The 26,516-nt window shown below is 45.4% G+C and overlaps 1 protein-coding gene and 1 long non-coding RNA gene across 6 annotated transcripts in view; one reads left to right on the top strand and one right to left on the bottom strand.

Annotated features, from left to right (window-relative positions):
- Kctd3 (potassium channel tetramerization domain containing 3) overlaps positions 1-26,516 on the top strand; it is a 41,653-nt gene that overhangs the window by 7,324 nt on the left and 7,813 nt on the right. For 4 of the 5 annotated variants that reach the window (XM_006972075.4, XM_006972074.4, XM_076548184.1 and 1 more), the window contains exons 5-14: positions 2,408-2,466; positions 2,689-2,769; positions 3,492-3,632; positions 4,170-4,260; positions 8,116-8,306; positions 13,709-13,824; positions 18,379-18,466; positions 18,546-18,662; positions 20,270-20,440; positions 25,061-25,216. In XM_006972075.4, the coding sequence (XP_006972137.2) occupies positions 2,408-2,466; positions 2,689-2,769; positions 3,492-3,632; positions 4,170-4,260; positions 8,116-8,306; positions 13,709-13,824; positions 18,379-18,466; positions 18,546-18,662; positions 20,270-20,440; positions 25,061-25,216 (1,211 nt within the window). The remainder of the gene's footprint in view (positions 1-2,407; positions 2,467-2,688; positions 2,770-3,491; positions 3,633-4,169; positions 4,261-8,115; positions 8,307-13,708; positions 13,825-18,378; positions 18,467-18,545; positions 18,663-20,269; positions 20,441-25,060; positions 25,217-26,516) is intronic. The other variant, XM_042258821.2, reaches the window with a different exon arrangement.
- On the bottom strand, positions 257-7,248 carry LOC121821392 (uncharacterized). Its single transcript, XR_013043494.1, has 3 exons — positions 7,045-7,248; positions 773-844; positions 257-591 (listed from the first exon to the last, which is right to left on the bottom strand). It is a non-coding gene; the product is annotated as an uncharacterized LOC121821392 (long non-coding RNA).

Below are 26,516 nucleotides of genomic sequence, written 5' to 3'. Positions count from 1 at the left end.
ACCGGGCTGCTGTTCTGCTGAGAGTGGAGAGGTTCTTTTGGACAAATGGCTGATTGTTGTGGGTTTGGTCTTGCTTGTCTGTCTTCTGCCTGTACTTAATTTCTCTCACAGTGGCAGCTCTCCAGTGTCTGTCTTTGCAGTGTTTACCTAAGACTTCTTGCCTGTCAGTGCCCCAGCTCCTGCTGTATACACTTACCTTTGCGCTGATCTTTCTTAAGGGCACCCTCTCTTTACTATGTGGCTGAGTCTAGCCTCGTGACCGACATGTAGTAGATTGCAGCTGATATGGATCATGAACAATCACTTGAACTGTATCTGTGAATTTGCCGTCTTGAATTACAGTTTGCATTTCTACTGTGAAGCTTTGGTTAGGATTTTTGGCAAACCTTCACTGAGGCTCAGAATTTTTTGTAGGGACAACTTTTAGAAACCTTGGTGTTACTGTTAGCTGCTGCTCCACTGAATTCTGGCTCATACTGAAGATGTGTTCTTTGCAGATGGAGTCGTATATTCATGATTTTGGTCTGACTTGTCCCTTATATTCCCAGTGCTGAATGTATCTGATGTATGCAGGCCAGGCATTTGTGAGGTCTGTAGAAGAGCACTGAGGGGTACTTGTTTGCATCTTATGTCTGGGCCTGGAATGGGGGAGAGGGAGGCCCTCAACTTCCTGACTGAGATTGTTTACATGCACCTCATTTATTTAAAAACTCAAGTTGCTTTGTGACTGACCCACTGTTAATTCACAAGGGAAGGCCCACTGTATACTCACCTCTCTTCTTAGCACTCAGCACCTTTTCTTGCTTGAAAAAGGCCCAGCAAATTTAAATTTTGTGAGTGGTTCCTTTAAAAAAAAAAAAGGAAGACATTTGTGAAAAATTGTTGTAACCCTGTTTCTTGCATAACATTTGTTTTTATTTTTGTTTATTTTTTCGAGACAGGGTTTCTCTGTGTAGTTTTGGTGCCTGTCCTGAATCTTGCTCTGTAGACCAGGCTGGCCTTGAACTCACAGAGATCTACCTGGTTCTGACTCCCTAGTGCTGGGATTGCATAACATATTTGTATTGCTGGTACCACTACTTAGGAATTTGTCTCTCAGCTGTCCGGGGACTGCCTGCAGCTCCTTGAGTAGTCCCGTGTGTGTCCTGAGCCCTTCCTTGTCTTGGGCCTTTGCCACTGTACCATTGACTTTTGGTTTTAAAGGGGAGTTGGGAAGTTTTCTGCAGTCTTGTGTGTCTGTATGTCCATGTGCCCGAACTAAAGTTGGTGTCAGGCACCTTGGATCTCTCTCTCTGCCTTTTATTTGCAGGCATGGTCTCTCAGTTGAACCCAGATCTTACCATCACTTGGATTAGTTTAGCAAGCCAACCTGCTCTAGGGTCTTCTTTCTCTGCCTTCTGCATCTGGGCTTACAGGTGGGCTGCCACACCCATCTAGCATTTCTGGGATGTGGACGGATCTGAATCCCCTCCCCTTGGGTCCTCCTCTTTGGGCTGCAATTGCTCCACTCCAACCCTTCCAAGTCCATACCTTCTAATAGAAAATGAAACCATTAACTCACAATTCCATATGCTAAGGTTTCTCTAAGGAGGAGCAGATCGAAGCTGAGTGTTCCAGTTGGCCTTGGTGCTGTGGCCTCAGAGCTCACTGTTTTCACTTATTTACATATTTCCTAACTTTACTACTGTGTGGCAAAACCATCTTCATCTGGATAAAACATCCTTGCTGGCCTTTTAAAATCCAAGTTTCACTTTATTTTACCAGCAGATACATTGCAGGGCGTGTAAGTGAGCACTGTTCTAGGCACAGTCAGAAGAAAGCTAAGCTTGCAAGGCGCTTACAGTACAACAAGGAAGGTTAAATTATGAATAGGAAGAATTGTACTTAAGACAGCAAGACAATTGTTTCTACAGGTTTCTTTCTTGTTGGATTTTTCTTGGTAATTTGTTTGTATTAGCCCTCTTACACAAATCATCAAAATACATGTGGTTTTTAGGTAACAAAATGTTTTTTTTTTTTAAAGTTTTATTTTTGTTTTATGTTTATGAATGTTTTGTCCACACATGTGTCTGTGCATCATGTGCATACAGTGTGTCCTTAGAGGTCAGGAGGAGGAGTTGGATCCCTTGGAACTGGAGTTTCAGGTGGCTCTGAGCTGCCTTTGGGTGCTGGGAACTGAACCTGTGCCCTCTGGAAGAGAAGCATACACTCTTAACCACTGAACATCTCTCCAGCCCAACGGAATGTTGTGTTCTATGTGACTTTCCTTTAGACTGTCAGATTATGAGAAAAACAGATGTAAGCTTGACACCCGGTTCCTGTGAGGAGTCTGGTGCTTTCTCCTTTGTCTCCTGGCAGCTCAGGTTGTTGGTTAGAGAGCTCACAGCCTTTGTTCGTGTCTTTACAGGGGAGTGAGCATCAATGTTCTCAGACACGAAGCAGAGTTTTACGGGATCACTCCATTAGGTATGTGTTGATCTCCCGGGACTGACCAGGTCAGAGTGTCTTCCAGCAGGTCCTCTTGAGAGTAGTTCAGTGCTTAGTATTTCCTAGTAAAAAGATGACCTCAGCTGTGAATTATTTTAAACATTTCCCCTTTCTCTTTTCTCACCCTTAACTAGAGAAAGTAGACGTGGAGCAGGTGTGTGTTCGCATGTCCCCCTGACAAGCTTGTGTTGACTCTTACAGTTCGAAGGCTGCTGCTATGTGAGGAGCTGGAGAGGTCGTCCTGTGGCAGTGTCCTATTCCACGGCTACTTGCCCCCACCAGGTACTGCAGCTCAAATTTGTTCACACTTGTCACTGAACAAGAACACACATAAAAATTATAAAAACCTTCTTGGTTATTTGAGTCTGGATAAATCTGAACCTCATCAGCATGTGTCCTTTGAGAGTGAAACCACATAATATGTGGAACAGGGTTTGGTGCCACCTTCTGTAAGGGCCCAAGAAGATCTCCATGGCAGCACCACAGCTGCCATGTACATTGCGGACCCTTAGCCCAAGGACTGGAGCCCTGGAGCTCTGCAAGTGTAGGTCAGTATGCCCTCAGCTACTGAGAAGAGTTGGCCTTTTCCCTGGGCAGCATTGTGCTTCTGAGAGGTGTTGCTTTTGAAAAGATCCTGTCTGAAAGCATGAGGAAATGAAACTTTGAGGCAGTGAGCTTCGACCTAGTGAGAATGACATGTGACTACTATAAGCCTAAAGAGCAGCTTAGATTGGATAGCCTGATTGTTCAGTACCCTGAAGCTGAGTAAAAGGGCACGTACTATGATAAGCCTTAATCTCATGGGCTGTGAATAGTAAAAATACCAGGAATTGGTTGGGTTGTATCGTATTTTCTTTTTATAGTTAAATTGTTTGCAATACATTGATGTGTTTGAAGACCTATTTTTGATATAACAGTTTAGATGCTCGTGTCCCTCTGTTAAAATGTGATATTTTTAATATTTGGAAGGGTAAACAGATAAGTCTGTTTTTTCTCCTTTGTAGGTATTCCCAGTCGTAAAATAACTACCACAGCTAGACCCTCTGTAGATGCCAGGAATGGACTGAATTCCACGGAAGGTGAAGCCCGAGGAAGTGGGACCCAGCCTGTGCTCTCTGCAAATGGAGACGAGACTGTTAGGCTGGGTAAGCGGGCTTCAGAACACAGAGAAGGAAGGCTTGTGCTTCGTTCTCAGTGACAGGCTGCCATGGTGTTTGAATATGACTCTTCTGCTCCACACAGACACAGACCTCCCCGCTCGCCTCTCCCCCACTCACACTCTCTTAGGGTGCTGTGTGTTGAACCCATGGCTACAGTACTGAGTGCTGTGGTACCGGGCCACCCCCCAGCCCTTTATTTCCATTTTAAATCTAGATTCATCATTTAGATCTTGGAAAATCTTTTAACACACATTTTCATTTGAAGTATAATGTGATCCTCTGTTTTTGTTTTCTTCTGTGGAACAGTTGACAAACTGTTCGCATTTTAGGCTCTTGGGGCTGTGGTATCTGTTGGAAACACTTCCCTTTGCCTCTGTCTGATGAAGGCATGCTCTGTAGTATAAGCTGTGAGCGTGCTCTGCTCTGACCACCTATCAGCCAGACAGGGAGAAATGAAATGGCCTTGGAGTCAGAGCTTTCCAACTGAGTTAAGATGTAAATGCTCCTCTCTAAATCCTGCAGGATTTCCAGTGGATCCAAGAAAGGTGCTAATCGTTGCTGGCCACCACAACTGGATTGTAGCTGCCTATGCGCATTTCGCCGTCTGTTACAGGTACCTCGTCCTTAATGATTTGGTTTTATTTTAGATAATTATGTTTTATATTTAGGTTAAACATCTGTTTCTTTTAGCCATCATTTTCTGTTTTGCATGTTTCACCCACTTCACTTGGTAAAAATTTAGTTTGTTTTTACTTAATACCTACTTTCTGATAGCCTCAATGGCCTCTGTGGTTCCCAGACAGCAGAAACTGTGATGCAGATGAGCTATGTTGCTCTTTCCGGCTCACTTAGTTGTTACATTGACGACGTTAGGCAGGATTATTAATGTGAGCTCTGCAGCTCCTTTTTTATGATGAGTCAGTCTCATACTGTGCAGTAGAGGCGAGGGGACCTCTGTCCTGGATAACCAACCCGCCAGCCACACTGTTGGGAGTGGTCAGGCAGAACTGTTGTGTGCAGCAGACTGACACAGCTCAGTGTCTGCTGTGTGTGGGGTCTTAAGGTGGCTGAGTTAGACTGGAAGGCAGTGAAGAGGAGGGCAGAGTCCAAAGTGAGCTTGTTTAACTGGGGAAAGTTCGACTCTTTTTTCAAAGCCCCTTGGCCTGTGGCCACAGGCCACGCTGCTGCTCTGAAGGCAGGGACAGAGAGGTGGCCAGAATTTATTCTCTCAATATAATCCCACTAAAGAAATTTTTTTGTCACTTTGGTTAAAAAAAAACAAAACAAAAAACAAACTGAAGGTTGAAAGTTTAAAATCCGGTCCCATTGTAAATCCTGAAAGTGTGCCATGCAGGTTTGCCTCTGGAGGGAGATGCATGCCAGTTGCTTGGACATGCCTTTGGTTGTGAGGCTTTGTTCTGAGCGCTTTGCAGGTTTTAATTCAATTACTAAAGAGTATAGAAGTGAGCTCAAGTGATTGTTTTGTAGATAGCTCTTATAGATCATGAGACTAATTTAGTAAGGGATTTGTAGAGTTGGTTTATATTTACCGTCATCTGAGTCTAAACTGAAAAGGTCTCAGGATGCCAGCCTCCTGGTTGTTTTGAACTAGGTGCTCACTGATTATTGACAGGGAGTCCAGGAATGTGCATGATGGTGATGGTTACGTGGTGTGGTAGCTCTGCCCCTGTCACAGACTGATGATAAAAGATTTCCAAAGACATTTCATAGTTAAGATCATGGTCTTTTCTGCAAGATAATTTTCTTCACAGTTTTATGTAAGTTCAAAGCCTTAAAGTGGAGAATGATGTGGTGGCCATTGTGTGTTTTCTCGTAGGCTACTGGCTTCTGTGTGGTTGGGCTTTAGTTTTGTGTCCCATTTTCTTCCTGACTTTGACAGTCTTTGAATAAATGAAGAACTTGTGTAAATTGCTGCCCTCTTGCACTCTCAGTGTGGGAGGAATTTCCTTTGTTGTAGATGGTGTAAAGTTTAAGAATATGAGTAACTATGCTTGCATCATTTATCATGTAAGTCAGCTTCCTGATGAGTGTGAAGCTCCCTCCACCACGCGCTCGTGTGTTGTGTGTGTGTGTGTGTGTGTGTGTGTGTGTGTGTGTACACATGTGTATCTGTGTATTTGGGTATTTTGAACTCTTACATGCTTATCATACTTAAATACACCCATTTGATTTGAGGAACAATGTGTTTACAGTACATTTCACACTTACTAAACCTTGGGTGAGACTTTACTATGGAAAACACGATAATCTCTGCACTGCCGTCCTAACTCCAGAGTCAGCAGTGAAGAGCTGGATTGTCAGTTCTTGTTGTCTCGTTTAACATGTTTTAACTTTCATCGCCTCCATGGAAAATTATATAGCTAATCGATTTCTTTGCATGCATTTCAATTTGAAAACACAAGTTCACCTGCCTTACTGAGTTAAATTCTGTAGCTGTGCAGTCATGCTCTCCAGATTATAAATATTTTATTCTATAAGATCCTAATTGTTGCAGACACACAAGTATGAAGTGTGCTCTCTGGAAGTGGGTGTTGTGTATGTCCCTACATCTTTTTTGTATGATCATGCCCTTCTGTCCTTCAGTCCACCAGCACGGCTGCTGAGATCTGTTGGGAGCCGCCCTGTGGCCACACTGCCACACAGCCTGTGGCATTAGTCTTGAAGTGTGGACAATTCCTGCTTTGTGCCCAGTTTGAAGGAAAGGGCCTAAGAGTCTTCATTGTGCAGTAGTTGCCTCTTTTAGAGTTTATTAGATAGTTTTATGTTTATCTTAATACATCACTCCCATCTGGTGGCTGAAAAGGGTAATTACAGACATTACAATGGAGAGAAATTGATAAATTTTGCCCTTTATTGCTTTGAAGCTTAAGTTAGGAAAACATTAATTCTCATTATGGCCTGATTTTGTGAGCTGTAGTTGTCCTATTACTTGAGCATACATATTTAAATGAAAATGGTGGCCGTGCCTGTGCCCGTGCCCGTTAAGCAATGGCCACCCAGGTCAGCGTTCACCGTGTGCCCACAGTGCCCACAGTGGGAAAGGGCAACCTGCTAGGCAGGACCAGGATGGTACTTTTGGTGGCTTCTTCATCATGATAATACAAGCAGGCTGTAAACCTGGAGGCTTGCTGTGCAGTCAGGTAGAGTACCTGTCTGGAAGACCTAACTTCACACAGGACAGAGAAATCTGTTAGAAGTGGGAGCCAGGCATGGTGGTACAAGCCTACAATCTCAGCCCGAGAGTCTGAGGCAGGAAGATGGAATTGGAGACACAGTAAGTTCTACTTCATGCCAGCCTCGGGTACACAGAAAGACCTTACTTCAGAGAGACAGGCGAAGGGGCCAGGGAGGAAGAGGAGATAACCAGAAGGGGCACCTGTAGTCACTGGAGAAGCCCAGAGGTGCTCTCGTGAAGTCACATCTCGACGCGTATAAACCATCTCAGAGGAGGCTTCTCAGCCCAGTGTGCATTTGTTCTAAGGGCTTTCAGGCTATGAGGTAATGTCATCTGAGCTACAGAGACTTCAGTTCTTGCCACGTCACACTAGTGACATCATTAGTATGATTGCTGACAGGAAGGAATACAAATTCCATCCAAAATTCTGACTGTTGTTGGCCATCATTGTCCACTCAGAATGACAGTAGTAGCTTTATGGGAAAATGTAAGAAATACAACTATCTTAATTTTTTTTTATTTTTTAAAGTATTTTATAAAACAAATTCTTTAGAGAAATACATATTCTAGTCCTTTTTTGTGGCCATATGTCCAATGTATGTAAATGTAAGCTCAGGAATAATACTGTCTTTGTAGATTGTACCAGGCTTTTTCTTTTGGGCTACCAACCAGCTCCCAAATCATGACAGAGAAACGTATTATTAGTTATGAATGCTCAGCCTAGCTGAGGCTCGTTTCTGGGTAGCCCTTTTAACTTAACCTGTTTCTCTTTATCTACCTTTTGCCTCAGGGCTTTTTACCTTTTCTTACTTTCTTGATGTCTCTCTCTGGCGCACTGATGGCTGCTTGGCTTCTTGCCCTGGATGTCTCGCTCATTCTCTTCTTCTCTCGAGCCTAATTTCTCCTTGCCTATCCTTTCTCCTGCCTTCCTATTGACCATTCAGCTTTTTATTAGGCCAATCAGGTGCCTTAGCCAGGCAAGGTGAAACAGATGCAACACATCGTTACCTAATTAAACACACATCTTTACATCGTTAAACAAATACAGCAGAAACAAAAATAACACACCTTTATACAGCAGCGTAAACAAATGTAACACATCTTTGCCCAGTTAAAATAGTATTCCGCAACAGTAGATAACACATATCAGTTACATTAAGTTGATATAGGTAGGTGGAGGGTGTGGCCATCTGTTTATTTATTTTTGCTTTGTTGGTTTCTGTTCTCTTCCTCTTCGCCACTAAGTCTACCTTCCATGTCTGTTCTTTCCAGGATCAAGGAGTCTTCGGGGTGGCAGCAGGTGTTTACAAGCCCCTACCTGGACTGGACCATTGAACGAGTGGCCCTGAATGCAAAAGTGGTCGGAGGTCCTCATGGGGACAAAGACAAGATGGTGGCCGTCGCTTCCGAGAGCAGCATCATCCTGTGGAGTGTCCAGGATGGAGGGAGTGGCAGTGAAATCGGTAGGGAGGGTTTTCCACTGTGCTTGGCTGTTGCCTGTGTGTGGTCGAGGTTTAGGAGAGATTGGGGGTAAGTGTGACAGCCAGCAGGGCTTGTGACACTTTCTGCGAGGGCCTAGTGGCTCTCGGCCGTCAGTGAGAGGACAACATTAAGGCTTCAGGGGAGCCCCGGGTTCACTTTGCTCTGATGGAGCCTGGATGTGGCACAGAAGGTTGCTCTCTCAGGTCCGTCCAGGGGCGGCTATTTGCCGCCGCGCTCACACTCCGAGGATGGGTACAGCTCATGTCGCCTCATTTCTGTAGTCAGATTTCTCAGACTTTCTTGGTCTCAGAATCAGAGCTCTCTTAGTTAGTCAAGACCAGAAAGTGTTGTACAGGTTTTCAATCTGTTGGCATTCACCTTATTAGGAATTAAACTCGCAGTTTTTAACATTTTTTTTTTTTTTTTTTTTGGTTTTTCGAGACAGGGTTTCTCTCTGTAGCTTTGCGCCTTTCCTGGAACTCACTCTGTAGACCAGACTGGCCTCGAACTCACAGAGATTCTCCTGCCTCTGCCTCCTGAGTGCTGGGATTAAAGGCGTGCGCCACCACCGCCCGGCAACATTTATTGATATAAAGAATAGCAGTGCTAAACTCACTGCATGGTGATTCAGATTACATGTTAACAAAGAGATGTTTTCCAAAAAGAAAACTTTTGAGACAAGTGATATTGGTTAGTTTGTAGATCTCCATGATGTCTGTGTAAACTTTTGTGTGCATGTGTGTGGTTATGCATGCGTGCCTCTGAATGTGTCAGTTCGCATGGCCGTGTGCCTGTCTGGAGTCACAGGAAGTTGTAGGGTGTCCTGCTCTGTCATTCTCCTCCTTACTCCCTTGAGGCAGAGTCCTTCACCGACTTGGAGCTTGCTGGGTTCTGCTCAGGCTGACCAACAAACCCAGTGATCCCGCTGCTCGCACCCCACCTCTAAGGCTAGGTTGCAGGCAGGTAGGACATTTTCTCACTTTTCAGATGTGTGCTGGGGATCTAACCTTGGGCCCTCACGCAGATGCGGCAAGCACCATTGCTCCTCATAGCCCTGTATGATGTTTTCTGTACTCTTAAGTCTATTTCTGTCTTCAGTTTGCTGCTGTGACACATGGTTTTTATTGACGTGTGCAAAGACAGGGTGGCCTGAAACAGATGAACAGTTGGATCTTTTCAGATAACTGGGGCTCTTTCCCTTGAATCCTGTTCCAGAATTGTGAAACTTTTCTAACTCTGCTGAATTGAAATCCTCCAGCCTGTTTTGTTCTTTGAATGGTCTTTATTCCAGGCCTGAGTTTGTAATACCTGTGCTGGTCGATCAGAAATGTTGGCTTGCCGAATTAGGCAGCTTTTCTAGACAGTGATACCGTTCACTATAAGCTTTAAACTGTCCAGGCCTTGGTATCAGCACTGGTTGTACATCTGACTCCCTGTGTTAGCAAGTGGTCACCTTCAGCTGAGATCTTCAGACTGCTAATTTTCACTTGAAAATGTAGTAGTTTTACGTTAGGTGCCTCCTCACAAATAATGATACAGAGGTTTATTATTAATTATGAAAGCTTGGCCTATAGCTTAGTTTTGTTCCTAACTAGCTCTTTTAGCTTAAATTAACCCATTTATATTAATTTATGTTATATCACGTGGCTTTACCTCTCTTCCATCTTGTACCTCCTGCTTCTCTCAGTGTCTGCTGGTGTCTCCTCTAGATTCGCTCTCCTCATCCTTTCCTCCGAAATCCCACCTATACCTCCTGCCTAACTGTTGGTCGTTCAGCTTTTTATTACACCTTTCACAGTAATACACCTTCACACAGTGTACAGATATCCCATAACACGAACCTTTGAATTTTTTTTTGTTGTTGTTGTTTTGTTTTTCGAGACAGGGTTTCTCTGTGTAGTTTTGGTGCCTGTCCTGTAGCCCAGGCTGGCCTCGAACTCACAGAGATCCACTTGGCTCTGCCTCCTGAGTGCTGGGATTAAAGGCGTGCGCCACCACCGCTCAGCTGAAACTTTCAATTTTTATAGCAGGCAACAAATACTATCTGATGCTTTCCTTGAATTAGGTTTTATTTATTTATTTTTGAGGAACACTATGCCAAATACCAAAACTCTTTCTCCACGTTCTCCCTCTCTTCCTTCCTTGTTTCCTCTCCATGAGTGTCCGAGGTTTTCAAGCAAGGCATGTCACTGTGAGATGGCACCTTATCTACTTGTGGCTCTTGGGACTTCCCACTGGTCCACACACGCATAGCACCCTCCTTCATTTATTCCTGGGGTGTCTTTAGTGAGACCCTGTGCAACTTCTGTGTGCTTGTGTGTGTGTGTGTGTGTGTGTGTGTGTGTCTGTCTGTCTGTCTGTCTGTCTGTCTTTCTGTCTTCGTGTGTGTGTGTCACCACACAGTGTTCATCTCAGTATGGTGGTGGGAATCCTGCCAGCAGGAAGACAATGGCCCGTATCTTGAACCCTCTGATGTCTGTTGAACATTGCTTAAAACTGTCACCTTGTATTTTATCTGATTTTGCTGTTAGTGTTTTAAGGTATGGAATAATTGAATACCATTTATTCTATCATGGTTGATGGTATAACTTTCCCCTTCAGTTTGTTAGAAAACACATTTTAACATTAAATACACACTGCTGTGCTGGCTATTTTTATGTCAACTTGACACAAGCTGGAGTCATTCTGGAAGACAGAACCTCAGTTGCAAAAATGCACCCCACCACCACCACATGCCCAGATTGGCCTGTGGGTGAGCCTGTGGTACATTTTCTTGATTGGTGATTGATGTGAAGGGTCCAGGTCACTACAGGTAGTGCCACCCTTGGGCAGTGGCTCTGCAGTATTTAAGAAAGCAGTCTGAGCAAGCCATGAGGAACAAGCCAGTAAGCAGTATTCCTCCAAGACCTCCGTATCAGCTCCTGCATGCAGGCTCCTGTCCTGACTTCTGAGATGTTGGACTATGAGCTGTAAGATGAAATAAACCCTTTCCTCCCCACCTTGCTTTTGGTCATGGTGTTTATTGCAGCCAGAGACCTGAGACAGCCGGTAAATAAACAGAAAGTTAGTTAGGAACATCTCCTTTCAAGTGCTATTGTGAGTGGAGATTTACTCCTCAGCTTATTTCCAGAGACTAGCAGGATAGAGAGCCGCAGTAGGAGCTGGGCCCAGCATGTGCTGTCCTTTGGAATTTGGCAACAACATCCAGAGAACATTGTTGGGCTGGTGGCTCCATGATGGGCTCTCCCAAGGCTGGACCTCTGCCTCACAGCTCAGGGAGACTCCAGGACTGTTGCTGCAGGCAGTATTGTATGCGAGAGGCTGTTGCCTTCCCTGTGGACCTGGTCAGGATCCTTGAGCCTAAGTGGGAGTGACACTTTCAATTCCTGAGACCATTCACAGTGTCGTCCTTGATTTTTCAAACCTCACCATCTCTGGAGGAAAATCAGCTTGCTTTAATTTCTGCCGCAGGACCAAATGCAGTTTGAAAAGTTGTCCAGCCTCAAAACCCTAATACCGCTGTGTAAATAATTATGTATAGCGTGGGATTGCTACCTTCTGTGTTGGTGCTGTTTGTTTCTTTACCTGGTTTTGTCGAAGGGCAGTAGTGGTGGTTTATGTGTCTTATAGCTCGGTCTTGGTTGGCAGGTGTTGTATCATGTGTCTGATGTATAAATATGTATTTATGCAGACACTTAAATGTGTAAGAGGAGATGTTCCCGGCAGGACTTTCTCAGATTTTCTTCTGAAGTTTTGGCTTTGCCCATTTATGTCATCTTTCTTACTGCTTTATTTCTGACATTTAAAATATGTGAGTATGCGTGAGTACAGTGTGAGCATAGGCCATGGTGCATCTGATGTCAAGGCAATCTTTTGGGAGTCGGTTTTCTCTTCCACGGTAGGTTTTGTGGCTCTGACTCAGGTTGTCAGGCCTGCACTGCCTGCACTTTTATCTCCTAAGCCATCCCACTGGTCCCATAGCTCTTTTCAGTTTGCTTTAGAACTTTGAATGGGCAGTGCGATGCTGCTGGTCTTACATGTAGTATAGTCCTGAACACAAAGAAGACTCCCAATGCCTCTTTGAGGCCCAGGAAAAACAGTCATCTTGTCTGAGTTGTGCTTCTTAAAGTACACTCTGTTTCCCCACTGAGTTCTTTAAGGCCTCATGAGTCTTTGTTTTGGTAGCTAAATGTTGAAAACAGTTCTTCCCATTGGCACACAGGCATGTCTTTGAATTGCTTTAGTAATGGTCCACACAAAGCAGGATTTATAGAGTGGACTCAGTTTCCTGAATTACTGGATTAAAAGACATTTCCCAGAAGGTGTTTCTCAAATAAGATGTTTTATTGTCACCATTTTGGTGTCTGAGTTTCATCACACCATTTTTACAGTGAGAATGATGACTGAGACATTGGGCTTGAGCTTTTCATAGATGATCACGTAGGAAGAACAGGAAGTGTGGCGGTGATGGTAACTCATCAGAGCCCGGGTTTCTGTCCAGACATTGCTGGAGACAGGCCAGTGCATAGGGCCCCTGTGCACCTGAGAGGAGCCTGGAAGTCAAACTCTTGCCTCAGATCACACTGCCCCGTTCTCAGAGTTTTAACTTAGCCTTTCTGATTCTCCAGTTGATGACACTGTAGACTGTTGGAAACCCACCTCCCATGACTTTTTCCTCAGCCCTTCACCTGTCTCCTCTACCCTTCTCAGTGTTACTGTTCCTGTACATCCTTCTGTTGTATTGGAGTTGAATGCACTTTACTAACGGTAAATCCTGTTAAAATCAGTCTCCTTGTGTTTTTATCTTCTTTTAGAAATCATCTGCTTTATACGGTTCCTTTTTAGCTAGTTTGACTGCAGTGTAAATACTGGAAAACAGTGGTGGGCTAAAATAAGCTTGTAATTAAAGGCTTACGTGCTTGTTTTGAGTACAGTGTGACTTTTTGGTCTTCTGTTTACTTCTTTCTGCATTTTTAGACCCCTTCAGGATAGTTGGGTTGCCAAGTCTATGTCCTTTGTCAGTGTCCCCAAGATCTAGTCTATGAGCAGGCTACCTCTGGATTTCCAGCAGATCTTAGCAGGTCTTGCATAGTCACAGAGTCCTTGCTATTCCTGCCGAGCAGGTTGTGATGGTGAGCTAGGATTGAGGACCCCAATGGGAGACAACATGGCTATGGGAGATTGCTGGGCAGTCAGTCCCCTCTGCTTCAAGAGTTTCAGAATGGCTTAAGAACTTTGGGGTTCTGCCTTATTTCTGGTCCCTATTGAGCATAAAGCACAGTCGGTAGGCTTAAGTCAGTAACCTAAAGATGCTTTTAATGTAGGTTGTAGCTGGTTATAAAAATGGTGCCTGATTAATGTCTGTTTGCTTTTGCCATTTAAGGTGTGTTCAGTCTTGGTGTTCCTGTAGATGCCCTCTTCTTTATTGGGAACCAGTTGGTGGCCACGAGTCACACAGGAAAAGTGGGAGTGTGGAATGCTGTCACTCAGCATTGGCAGGTTAGTCTCAATTAATGGCTCATTATGAAGTGAACACAGTTTCATGCTGACTGCCCCTTCTTACAGAATTCCCACCAATGGTTGAGTATGTCCCGCCAATGGGAGACTGGTTTCTACATAGAAATCTATTTAAAGGGAGTTTGTTTTATTTATATAATGATAAGCTGTAACTGAGTCTTGGCAATTTTTGTTTCCATTTCCCTGAGATTTTTAAGAGCTATGTTGTGTGCATGGGAATCAAGCAAACTTCATTTATTGAGTGAAATCATAGCTGAGTCTAGACATAGATAAGCTGTTCAGAGATAATAAGTAGTCAGCCAAAAATACCTTCCAGGGCTTAAGGAGAATGAGACCAGACTGAAAAAGTGGCTGACAGTTGATTCTGAAAAAAGGGGGGAAGAAATTACGGGCTTCAGAAGTAATAATGTGAAGGTCAAGAAAGATTTTCAGGGATTTTTGTTTGTTTGTTTGTTTGTTTTTGGTTTATTTGTTGGTTTTTTTGGTCTTTTTCTAAGCTAACTACACTTAAGGGACTATGCTTTTTTTTTTTTTTTTTTCTAGGGTAGGAGAAGCTTGAGCATGTTTTAGGTGGAGAGGGGAGTTGCAGAGAAAGCACTGGAGACCGGAAGGATGGAGTATGGCTTTTTCTGCAGAAGTGAGGAGGGTGTGGGGTGCAGAGCTCAGCTAGAGAGGCTATCCAGACCCTCCGTTCTCTGGGCAGATGCTGAGGAAGGAAAGTATGTGGGAGTGTGTTACCAAGGACCACAAGAATTCATGGGCTAAGTGATCCATTAGTACTGAGAACTGGGACAGGAACAGGGAAAAGCAAGTGCAGTGTTTTGTTTAGGTGAATATAGCATGCATACCAAGGGCTGAGAAAACAGAATGATGGCAGAGTTGTTGGACCAAGACAACAAGGAAGCTCTGAGAAGGCGACTCAGGAAAGAAATGGGGTATCAGGGGACTGGAGGGAACTTCAGCAGGCTGGTAACTTGGAAGGGATTGGGAAGAGAGTGGTGGCAGTGGTGGCTGGGACCATTCTCCCACTGCAGCCTGTTGAATCTCTTGTTGAGATTCAACTGACTTGAAAATGCAGCCAGCTCTCCATATCCCTGGGCTGTGAATCCATAGATTCAGCCAGCTGGATTGAGAGCATTCCAAAACAGGATTGACATCTTCCTTATTATTGTTCCTAACAATACAGAGCTCAGCTGGTGGAATAGCATTCACATTAGAAAATGCTAGAGAGTCTAGAGATGGTGGAGTAGAGGTGACCTGCAAATACTGCATCTGTTACACTTGTGCAGCCAAGGTTTTGGTATGTTGCGGGTCTTGGAGTGAACCCAGCATACATACTGATGAATGGGAAGCCTCTGGGCATCGGGGTGAGCATGTAGGCATCAGGAATAGAATATAGGCACAAGTAAGCTGAGCCAGGTGACAAGATACTCAGCAGAGGTGAAGGGTGGATTTCAAAGTGACAGTCTGGGGGAGGATATGACATGATTGACATGAGGTTCTGGAGGAACATTGTTGAGATCTTAGGACTGAGGAACTGGGGAGCTGGTAAGCCTGGATGCGTCTCAGTTAAGGGGTGATAGTCTAGGAAGTTGTTTGAGTTTCAGTGAAGACACAGAAGTCAGGTTTGCACAGAAGGAGTTATGCTAATGGAGCAGAGGCACTGCAGGGGCTGTCGGTGTGACTGTCATAGGCCAAGGGACAGGGAGAGGCACTGACACAGGGGGACGCAGAAGCGAGAGTCACCAGGAGTCTCCTGCTGCTGGAGCCCTGCGGAGAAGAGCGTGGGTGAGGGGAGTTGTGCTCTTTGTCACTTGTGTTACACATTGTCCACACATGTCAGCGCTGGCTGAGACCCTGGAAGGAGCAGCTCCTTTATTGTCTTCTTGGCCTTTGACTGATGTCAGAACTGAGCATAAAGGCTCTCTTAGCTTTGAGATCCAGACTGGAGCTGGGGACGTTGTGCTGGTCTTAGCCTTGGCTGTTTGTCTGTGTATCACCTGACTCTTCATGCCTGGAGCATGCATGCTGAAAACCACATCTGACATAAGGATTTGTTGCACATTTCAGAAAGACCCTGGGAAAGTTGTGCATCCGTGCAGCAAACGAGCTTTAGAACCCAGCTAGATTTCTCCCTAGTGCATCTCAGAGATGGCCTGCTGTGTAGCCTCAGTCTCCTGTCTGCAGATGTCAGGAGACAGCTCTGACTGCAGGCTGCCTCCCAGGACTGCTGGAGCACTAGTTGACGAGGTTCAGAGTTGGCCTTTAGCAACATTCTGGCCACAAATAGCAGAGGAAGTGCACAGGGCAATCCCTGAGTTCTTTACTTTAAATGTAGTCAGGATGGATTTGACATGTTAGTTAGATGACTCACTAAGCTTCACATCCACAATTAACCTTAAAAAACATTGTAAAATTCATAGTTTTCTATCAGCATCTCAACTGTGCCTTAATAAAATGCCGATGAAATGTTATAAAAACCAATCTAGTTGAGATAACAAATTGGGCTTTTTTTCTTATTCCCTGTTAGTTTAATCTCTCCCTTCTCATACAGCACAGCACACACATACACCATGATACCACAAAGGGTTAGTAATAAAGCAGCATTCGTAAGTGTTGTTGAATAGGGAACTCAACCTAAGTACCATCATTTCCCAAGTTCTTTGAGTTGAAATTTCAGCTTACACTAAAAAGATCAATTCAAGCAAAGATTGATCACACGCTTTATTCTTCTATCAGAACATGGAGAGTCCCGTGGATGTCTGTCCTGGAAAGCAACAGTGGGGTATATATACTTTGTCTCTGAAAAGATGGGAGAGTGTTTCCTGTATTCATTGTGAGGGTGGAGACTCATTGAAGATGGCTCCAGCAGTGGCTCAGCAGTGGAGGCTGAGCTTGAGGAGGAGACCCTGACCCTGAGTAAGGATCCAGAGTAAACTCTGTAGCCTTATGGAGTAGGCTGGACCTGCAGAGGGGAGGCCTCTTCCTGTAGACCAGCAGACAGCGTTTTCCTGAGATGAGCCTTAGAAGCTCCAGGCTGCTACCAATCTTAGCAAGAAGTGACTCCAAAGCGGAGTCTGGCCTGACCCCTGCACTCCCTGCTCTGGATACCGTGGTGTGGGTGCGCAAGTGCTTGGGTAGTGCTGGAGCTGGAGAGATGCAGCCGGCTGGGGCCAGAGCTTGGCGAGTGGCAGGCAAAGCTGCCTTTACCCTCAGACAGCTTTACTTCCGCTCGGAAGCACTGGCAGCCACAGTCCGGCCGCAGGAGATGCTGCCACGTCCTCTGAGGGGCCTGACCAGCGTTGAGGCGAGATGCTGGCCTTGTCTGCCGAGACTTCCCCAGTGCAGCTCGTTGACTGGAACTGAAAAGATGTGTACAGAGCAGAGGGCCCTGTGTGTGAGAGTTAGAGGAATCGTTAATTCCAGGTGCCTGCTCCACAGCTAGAGCGGACGGAGGCTCCGGCTTGCTCTTCTTGTTCTCGAAGACGCTTTTCTTGTGTGGATCCTAGAGCCTTCTGCTCTCTGGTTTCTCTCCTGACCTCTGTTGAGGGGCCACTCTCTCCCCCACTGTGATTACACTACACACCTGGCTTCCGTGCCTGACGATCGAGAATTCTCTTCTGGTTCTCCTTCTCTGTGGGAGGTGTACAGGCTCCTCGAGTTGCGTGCACGCTTTGTTAGATGAGCTGTAGCACGGAAAGAAAGTGCATGCACGCAGCAGAACACACGCAGCTCTTGCCCTTGCTGGAAAGAAGCATGAGCAGGGCTGGCCCCTGTGCCGAGTTCACTGCTGAACTGTCCTGCTGACAGGCGCATCTGTCCTGGCCCCTTGACTCCCGGCTTCACTGCATCATTAGGCCATTAGGGACTTTGACACAACGCCCTCTGGCCTGGCCGTAGACATTTAATCCTGTTGTCTGCTGCCACCACTTTGTTTCCTTGGTTTTATTGTTTGTGGTAACTTAAGTCTTTGGATTCACAGTTCCTTGTTTGCAAAGCAGACTGATTGCTTTGAAGAGGCACTATTTAATTCTAGTCCCTGGAAAACAATTCACACGGGAGCCTGCCTCTGCCCTTTCCCAGAAGAATTTTCAGTAAGGACAGTAAAAGCAGGACGCTGTCCACTTGAAGTAATTGTAACAGGTTGTCAGGCAGCTACATTCTGTCTGAAAATCACTTGTACTGTTCACTAGTTCTGATTAAGCACTGTGTGGCTTCGGCACTTTAGTGTATATGAGTGAGTTAGGAGGAAAGGGCAAGGTTTGCCTTGGTCTCCTAGTTTCGCGGGCTGTGATGTGATGATCCCTTGCAGAGGACATGATGCATCTGACTTCGGAGAGTATGGGCTGCTGTGGGATGCAAACATGCTAAAACATGTATCTTTAAAGCTGTGTGGGTGCTTTTCAATTCATTGGCGCTTAAAGACAGTTCATGATCTAAGCCTTCCTAAATACCCAAAGGAATCAGTGTTTTGAGGACAATGGAACAGAAACGAGGAAGGATACTTCCTAACGTGTAATGACCTTACTGCATCAGGTGCAGGATGTTGTTCCCATAACCAGTTACGACACGGCAGGCTCCTTCCTTCTCCTGGGATGCAACAACGGATCGATATATTACATAGGTGAGTGTCCAGCATGCTTTCTACATGAGGACACAGAGACCTCACCTCTAGTTCTGACTACACGTGTTCTTGTCTACAGACATGCAGAAGTTCCCATTACGGATGAAGGATAACGACCTCCTTGTCACTGAACTCTATCATGACCCCTCCAATGATGCCATCACTGCGCTGAGTGTTTACCTCACCCCCAAAACAAGTCAGTACATGGCCAGCCTCGGGGGTTCTTGAGACTGTGTATATTTAGAGTTTACTGTTGGAAGATGCCTTGTAATGAAGGAATGCTGAGAAATACTACCATGTTAACATGTACCTGGGGACAGACCATGTGCTTGAATGTGATGCTTGTACATGGTATTTTACCTAATGAATATATTAGGTAGAAGAATCATCAGCACTAAAAAATGGTAGTGCATGCTGAAATGGCTGATGTTTTAGTCCAATTTAAATCATATTTTTCTAGACTGGGGGCCACAAACCATGGGTTGTTATACATGCTAGCCCTCCCTCCCTGCCTCCCTCTTCCTTTTTTTCAGTAGTTCTCTGCACTGTCCTTAGCTGCTCTCAGTGATGGAACTGGGAGGTGGTGACACACAGTGTGGGAAGCAGAAGTTAAAAGACTTAATTACTACTTGTCCCTTTAGAGAAAGCTTGCTGAGCTCTGCTCTAGAATGAGTGTAATGAAGTATGGATTCCCACCCCCAATATGATTTACACTAAGGTAGAACTTGGGAAGTTTTAGAAATCAAAGTCCTTCCTCCTGTTGGCAAAACTTTGGAAGCATGAGGATGGCGTCTCTTTGGCTGGAGTGTCCCTGTTCTGTGCTCTTTCCCTTTGGTGGGTGTTTCAGGTGAATGAGGGAAAGCCCACAGTTCTCTGCCTGTGAAGCCTGTTAGAATGCAGGCCAGCAAGATCCTGTGTGTCTTTGGATTTGTGGTGGCATGTGGCGCCTGTTTAAGAAAAGCTATGAGGGCAGGAATGATGCCTCAGCCTCAGCGCTCGCTGCTCCTCCAGAGGACTCAGATTTTGTCTGTAGAACTGAGGTGACAGCTCACAGCTGTCTATAATCCCGGTTCCGGGAGATCTAGCACCCTCTTGCGGCTCCAGGGATACCAGGCATGTAGCTGGGGCACAGATAGGCATGCAGGTGAAGCAGTAGCCATACACATAAAATAAAAATGAACCTTTTCAAATAGGAAGGAAAAGAAAAGAAATGCAGAGCTACAGCCGAGCCAGGCTGGATTGGAGGAGGCATCGTAGTCGGCAGTGTGGTCGAGCATTGCGGGTGGTGCCTGACCCACGTGGTGGGCTCTGAGGCCGTTTGTGTAGGCGATACTTGCTCACTCACGGATGGCTCAGTTCTGTAGCAGAAGTCAAAAGCCACGGCCACTCGGATCTGTAAGTCCCATGGAACGCTGCTGTGGGGATGCTGTGTCCCTGGTAGGCCTGGCACAGGAGGTTATTAGTTTTCTAATCTGTACTGAGTTAGTGCTGTCTCAGGCGTTCTGAAGTACTGGTGACTCAGTTTCTGTCGGTAAGGAGCGGAGGTAGGTAGACGTGTGAATGTAGAGTTAGTGTGGAATTGCCACAGTGCAGGAGGGGGGCGGGGAGCAGTTGTATTGTAGAGTGAAGGGCCAGGAAGACTTACAAAGAAGTGCAGACTGTGACTGCTGAGCAGTGTCAGGTGTGTTTGCCAGTGCCCTGGTCATGCGCTCTGATTCCCACTCTGCCTCTGTCGTCACAGGGAGCCTCGCAGTACAGCGTTCTTTTAATCACTACAACACACTGCTGTACTGTGGCTCCTAGGTGTCAGCGGAAACTGGATTGAGATCGCCTACGGGACGAGCTCCGGAGCTGTGCGAGTGATCGTCCAGCACCCGGAGACTGTCGGGTCGGGGCCGCAGCTCTTCCAGACCTTCACAGTCCACCGCAGCCCCGTCACAAAGATCATGCTGTCCGAGAAGCACCTGGTGTCAGGTACAATAGGACTCCCATGCTGCCTGCCTCGGGCTGTCTGCTTTCCTTGTGGTTTACGCTGGGCCTGTGACTGGAGGGTTGTGGCTTTGACTTGGCCTGGGTGTACTGCATGTAAACTTAGGCCATATCACATCTCTGCTTATTCTGATATTTCCTTCTTATGACAAGACGCATATCAGATCACTGCTGAGATTTTCTAGGTTTGAACTTCAATGTAATTTTTTTGGTTATCTTCAGTTTTAAGCTAAAGTTACAGACTTAGAGGTATATTTTGATAGTTGGTTACCTTATAAAATGTTAAAATTTCATAACAATATATAAAATTATTTGAAGAAAATAACATTTTGTGTTTATAGTTCCCTGTAATCACAAAACTTTAAATATTTAGATAATGAAGTAAATATTACATGTTAATTTCATAGCTCAATGAGGGCCACTTTTTTTAACAAAGTAAAATTCCATAGAAGAAATTCATGCAAGGAATTCCTAGATGATTTCCAGATGTGGTGACATTTCAGTTGTGAGTTGTCTGTAGCACATGCTTTTGAGGAGCACTGCCCTCTCTCTGTGTGTGCATGAGCATCATTTTCATATGCTGGCTGTGTTTATTTGAACAGCACGAAAAGATCTTGTGTTCTCAGTGAATGCTGGGCAGAGCTGGGTATCTACCCATGAGTGAGTGAATAGCTTCACCTCTGTCCAGCACCTCACTGGTCCTTATGTGCTTTATGAAGCAGTGCTCACCCAACGCCATTGGTCCTTTCCTCCCTTCTCGTTCTCGTTCCTTGCTCGTCTGAGAGTGCTTTCTTAGCCTCTGTTCTCTGTATGCTCCCTGCTGATCGGACTGTTTGTCGAGACCATACATTCCAGTCCTGCTCTGACTTCTCCACCTAGAGTTGAAAATTTATCTGTCCTGCTTCTATGTTCCATGTATTATGTCGAACAGGTATCCCAAATCAAACCTGGGCAAAGTAGAGATTTTAATCATTGATAGAGAACTGAGAAGCCACTGGAATGTACAGCATCACCATCTATTTACCTCTACTTAAAATCTGGGGATTCCCCTGGGTCCCCCTGCTTTTAACCTGAATGCACCCAATACACCAGTAAGCGGTTCTTGCTGCCGTGTGTGTTGCAGAACTGATCTCTCCTGTTGCCTCAATGCAGTGACTCAAGTCATTTCTTCCCTGGGTTATAGCAAGTACTGGACAGCTCACGCCAGGCCCTGTAGAAATGCAGTCTAGATTGGAATACCACTGGCTTTCCTGGGTAGCATGAAGTCTACATTTATTTACCTTCTAAATATTGTCCTAGAGCCAGCCTACATTCTTTGGATCATGAGATGCTAAGCCATTGGCTTTTCTGTTTTGTAAAGTCCTTAGACTATTTTGTTCTGGTTTACTTTGTTTGACAAGTTTAGGTTTCCACGTACTTGTTTGGTTGTGCTGTCCTCCAGACTCTCACACACTTCCCCTCTGTCCTCCAGACTCTCACACACACTTCCTCTCTGTCCTCCAGACTCTCTCACACACTTCCCCTCTGTCCTCCAGACTCTCACACACTTCCCCTCTGTCCTCCAGACTCTCACACACTTCCCCTCTGTCCTCCAGACTCTCACACACTTCCCCTCTGTCCTCCAGACTCTCACACACTTCCCCTCTGTCCTCCAGACTCTCACACACACTTCCCCTCTGTCCTCCAGACTCTCACACACTTCCCCTCTGTCCTCCAGACTCTCACACACACTTCCTCTCTGTCCTCCAGACTCTCACACACTTCCCCTCTGTCCTCCAGACTCTCACACACACTTCCTCTCTGTCTTCCAGATTCACACACTTCCTCTCTTTCCTCCAGACTCTCACACACTTCCCATCTGTCCTCCAGACTCTCACACACTTCCCCTCTGTCCTCCAGACTCTCACACACTTCCCATCTGTCCTCCAGACTCTCACACACACTTCCCCTCTGTCCTCCAGACTCTCACACACTTCCCCTTTGTCCTCCAGACTCTCACACACTTCCTCTCTGTCCTCCAGACTCTCACACACACTTCCTCTCTGTCCTCCAGACTCTCACACACTTCCTCTCTGTCCTCCAGACTCTCACACACTTCCTCTCTGTCCTCCAGACTCTCACACACTTCCCCTCTGTCCTCCAGACTCTCACACACTTCCTCTCTGTCCTCCAGACTCTCACACACTTCCCCTCTGTCCTCCAGACTCTCACACACACTTCCTCTCTGTCCTCCAGACTCTCACACACTTCCCCTCTGTCCTCCAGACTCTCACACACTTCCCCTCTGTCCTCCAGACTCTCACACACTTCCCATCTGTCCTCCAGACTCTCACACACACTTCCTCTCTGTCCTCCAGACTCTCACACACTTCCCCTCTGTCCTCCAGACTCTCACACACTTCCCCTCTGTCCTCCAGACTCTCACACACTTCCCCTCTGTCCTCCAGACTCTCACACACTTCCCCTCTGTCCTCCAGACTCTCACACCTCCTCAATCAGGTCTCCAGTCTATGTAAAATCAACTACCCTGTCTGCTAGAGTCTCCCGTGTGGTCTTCACAGGCTCACCCTGTGATTGTACTGTTTGCTGTGTCTGTCTCCTAGAAGATCAGTTCTGCAGCTGCAGTACTTGTGTTCTGCTCTTTACTCTCAGCCCTTGAGTGTAGCTGTTACACAAAGATGCTGGAAATGTGTATGCAGGATGGTCCTGTGACACGAAGCTCTTCGATGTGCCGTGCTGGTTAAAGGGCAGTGCTTTGAGATCCTCATTACTGGTGGTGGTGGTGGCTATGTTAGCGTAGCGTGTGATGCCATAGCAGTGCCTAAAATAATTCATATTTCAACATGGAATGTTACGTGTTAGTCTGAATAAGTTGTTAAGAAAAATGCCCAGTTTAAGCACAAGTCTGGAGTGTTCTGTGTTGTCATCCCCTCTGCCCCCTGGTGGCTGCTGGCGTAAATGCAGCCGTGTGCTTCTGTGGTGTACTTCCTAGTGTCTGAAATGAGTCTTTGCAGCATGGTTTAGGCACAGAGTTCTTCTGTCTTGGACACTTGAAGCACCCCGAATCACTTCAATTATTTGTCTTCCCAGTCCTGCTAAGTTTGGAGAAGTCGGGGCCATTTCCCACGAGACTGGTTAAACACCTTCCCGTGCCTCCTGTTCTTTACTGTGGGCTCTGAGAACTGAGGATTCCATTACTACTGCAGAGTGCAGATTGGCTATTTATTGGTATTCGCTGAAGTTACTTCCTACAGTTTTCTTTAAAATACAAAATGGATAGAACTGTGATTTCTGTATAGAAGTTTTACATTCCTAGTATTTACAGATGCTTTTTAAAATCATTACAAATGGCAAGTTAGTTTTTTTGTTTTTCTTGTTAAACAAAGCAAAGAAGTATACTTCCTGCCTGAATGGTTTCATGTTTTGGGGTATATCTTTGTAATAAGCATGCCCATTTAGAACAAAAATGTGGAGCAAGGTTAGGAAGCAACTCACCATCGTATTCCTAGTCAGAAATTAAATACACCCTGGGGCTATGGAGAAGGCTCATGCTTAGGAATACTTGTTGTCTTCCAGAGGACCCAGGTTTGGTCTTAGCACCCATATCAGATAGCTCATAACTGCCTGTAATTCCAGCTCCAGGGGAGGGACCTGACACCCCCTCCTGGTCTCTGAGGGTAGGCACACATGACATGACAAACATTCACATTAAAAAATTTAGCCAGATGTAGCACACACCTTTAATCCCCAGAACTTGGGAGGCAGAGGTAGTCAGATCTTTGTAAGTTCTAGGCCAGCCTGATCTGCATGGTGAGTTCCAGAATAGCCAGGGCTACATAGAAAGACCCTGTCTCATAATCGTCCTCCCAACAAATGCAAATAATAATTAAAAGATTTTAAAAGCCTAATTGGAATATGTGTATTAATGTATACTTTTTTTATAGAAATAACGTCCAGCTCTAGTGTAGATTCTAATGTGACTATGAATGAGCAATAAATAACAGGTTCCTATAAGATATTTGAAAAGTGCTTGTCACCAGTTTTCAGCCACTCCTGGCTTAGGCTGGTCAGTGTCTGAGTGACATAAAGCACTTCTCTCTCAAACTTAGAAACTTTCCACATTTTTGTCTTGGTTTTTTTGTTTTTCAAACAAGATCTTGCTGGCCTGCACTTACTAGGTCTCCAGCTGGCCTGGTGCCACGCCTCCCTCCACATCTGGCTCTGCTGTTTTTAAAGGAACTCACAGGCTCCCTCAAATCCTGTCGTGTTTGTAGCAAGAGACTTATATTTGGTTCTCTAACTGCAAACATTGTTGTTATTTGTGCACATGCACAGCCTGTGTGTGGAGGTCAGAGGGCACCTCACAGGAGTCAGTTCTCACCTTTGACCGTATGAGTCCTGGAGAGGGAGCTCAGGCCGTCAGGCTTGGTGGCAAGTGTCTCCCTGCCGACTCATCTTCCCAGGCCCAGTTCTCCCACTCTGGTTAACCAGAACAAACTGAGTAGTTTTCAGATAAATGTGCAATCTGCCTTTTACCGTGTACTATGATCTGCTCACCGTAGAAGAAGCCGTGGAGTGGTGTGGTGACCCTGTGTTCTTTCCTAGTGTGTGCCGACAACAACCATGTCCGAACGTGGACAGTGACGCGGTTCAGAGGGATGATCTCCACTCAGCCAGGCTCCACGCCCTTAGCGTCATTCAAGATCCTGTCCTTGGAGGAGACAGAAAGCCATGGCAGCTACTCCTCTGGAAATGACATAGGTAGGCGTCTTCCAAGATGGAAATCCAGGTCTGGGGTTATCATGGGAATTTTATATTTTAATTTTGAAAGTCATTCAAAGTATTTTTTTAATGTGTGTATGTATACGTGTGTGTGTGTAGGTGTAGGTGTAGGTGTAGGCTGACCTCAGAATGATGCTGACACAAGGTCTCTACTGGCCTGGCACTCACCAAATAGTCTAGACTGGCTGGCCAGTGCTCTCCCAGGACCTGCCTGTCTTTTCCTCTCCGGCATGGGGATTTCACACGCAGCCCGGCCTGGCTTGTTCCTGTGGACTCTGGGACTTGAGCTCAGGTCTGTGTGCTTTACCGAGGCAGCCCAACTGTCTTCCCAGTCCCTGTTGTTTCCTTATTAGTTCTGTGAATTCACAAATTACATTTTTGAAACATTTGTTACTATTTAAGAAGTTAAGATAAACATTTTCCTATTAATAATAGCATTTCCTCCTTTAAGTGTTATCTTCAAATGCTAACCAGCTAGATTTGTTTGTAACTAATGCTGTGATTGATTGCCATGCATAATTGAAACTTTACATTTTTTCTTTTGCATTTAACAATTATTGAGAATAAAATTGAAGCTGGGAAGAGTCAGCGTTGTTATGGATTTAGAGTTGTTTGATCAGTCTGTGCACATCTCTGTACTCTGCTCCCAGCAAAAGTGGTGTGGTTAGCCTGATTCTCAGGCTGCGTACTGTTCATCTGTGAAATGGGGACGATGATGGTTGCTTTCCTTATGTAGCACCTAGGAAGCACAGAGCTAGCATTTACCACCTAGCGATGAAAATGCCACTGTTCCTTTTGTGAGTGGGTGTGCCCATGCATGGGAGATGAAGGCTGGGGATGTACCTCGGTGTCAGCCTGCTCCCCCAGCACATCAGCAACAATAAAGAACTTGTTATGTGGAAGTTTGGATGTGCCACATACTTTTTATGGAAAAGCTTCTGTTAATGAATGCCATAAAGAAGGAGTTATTAATCTCCCCAGTTTCTCATGGCAGGATTTTCTTACATAGTTTGATTTAGTCTTCCCTTCCTTGGCCAGTGTAATAGAGGAGAAATAATTGAGTCATTTTTTAAAAAATGATGTATTTTTATTTTATGTCTTATCTTTGTTTTATTTTATACTTATTTGTTGGATGACAGAAGAAGGCAGCTGATCTCCAGAATTGGGGTTACATATGGTTATGAGCCACTGTGTGAGAGCTAGGAACTGAACGCAGGTCATCTACAAGAGCAGCAAGTGCTTTTAACCTCTAAGCCATCTATCTCTCCAGCTGAAGCCT

The sequence above is a fragment of the Peromyscus maniculatus genome, chromosome 11, assembly GCF_049852395.1.
Source record: "Peromyscus maniculatus bairdii isolate BWxNUB_F1_BW_parent chromosome 11, HU_Pman_BW_mat_3.1, whole genome shotgun sequence".
NCBI lineage: Eukaryota > Metazoa > Chordata > Mammalia > Rodentia > Cricetidae > Peromyscus > Peromyscus maniculatus.
This window is presented reverse-complemented; position numbering and strand designations above follow the sequence as displayed.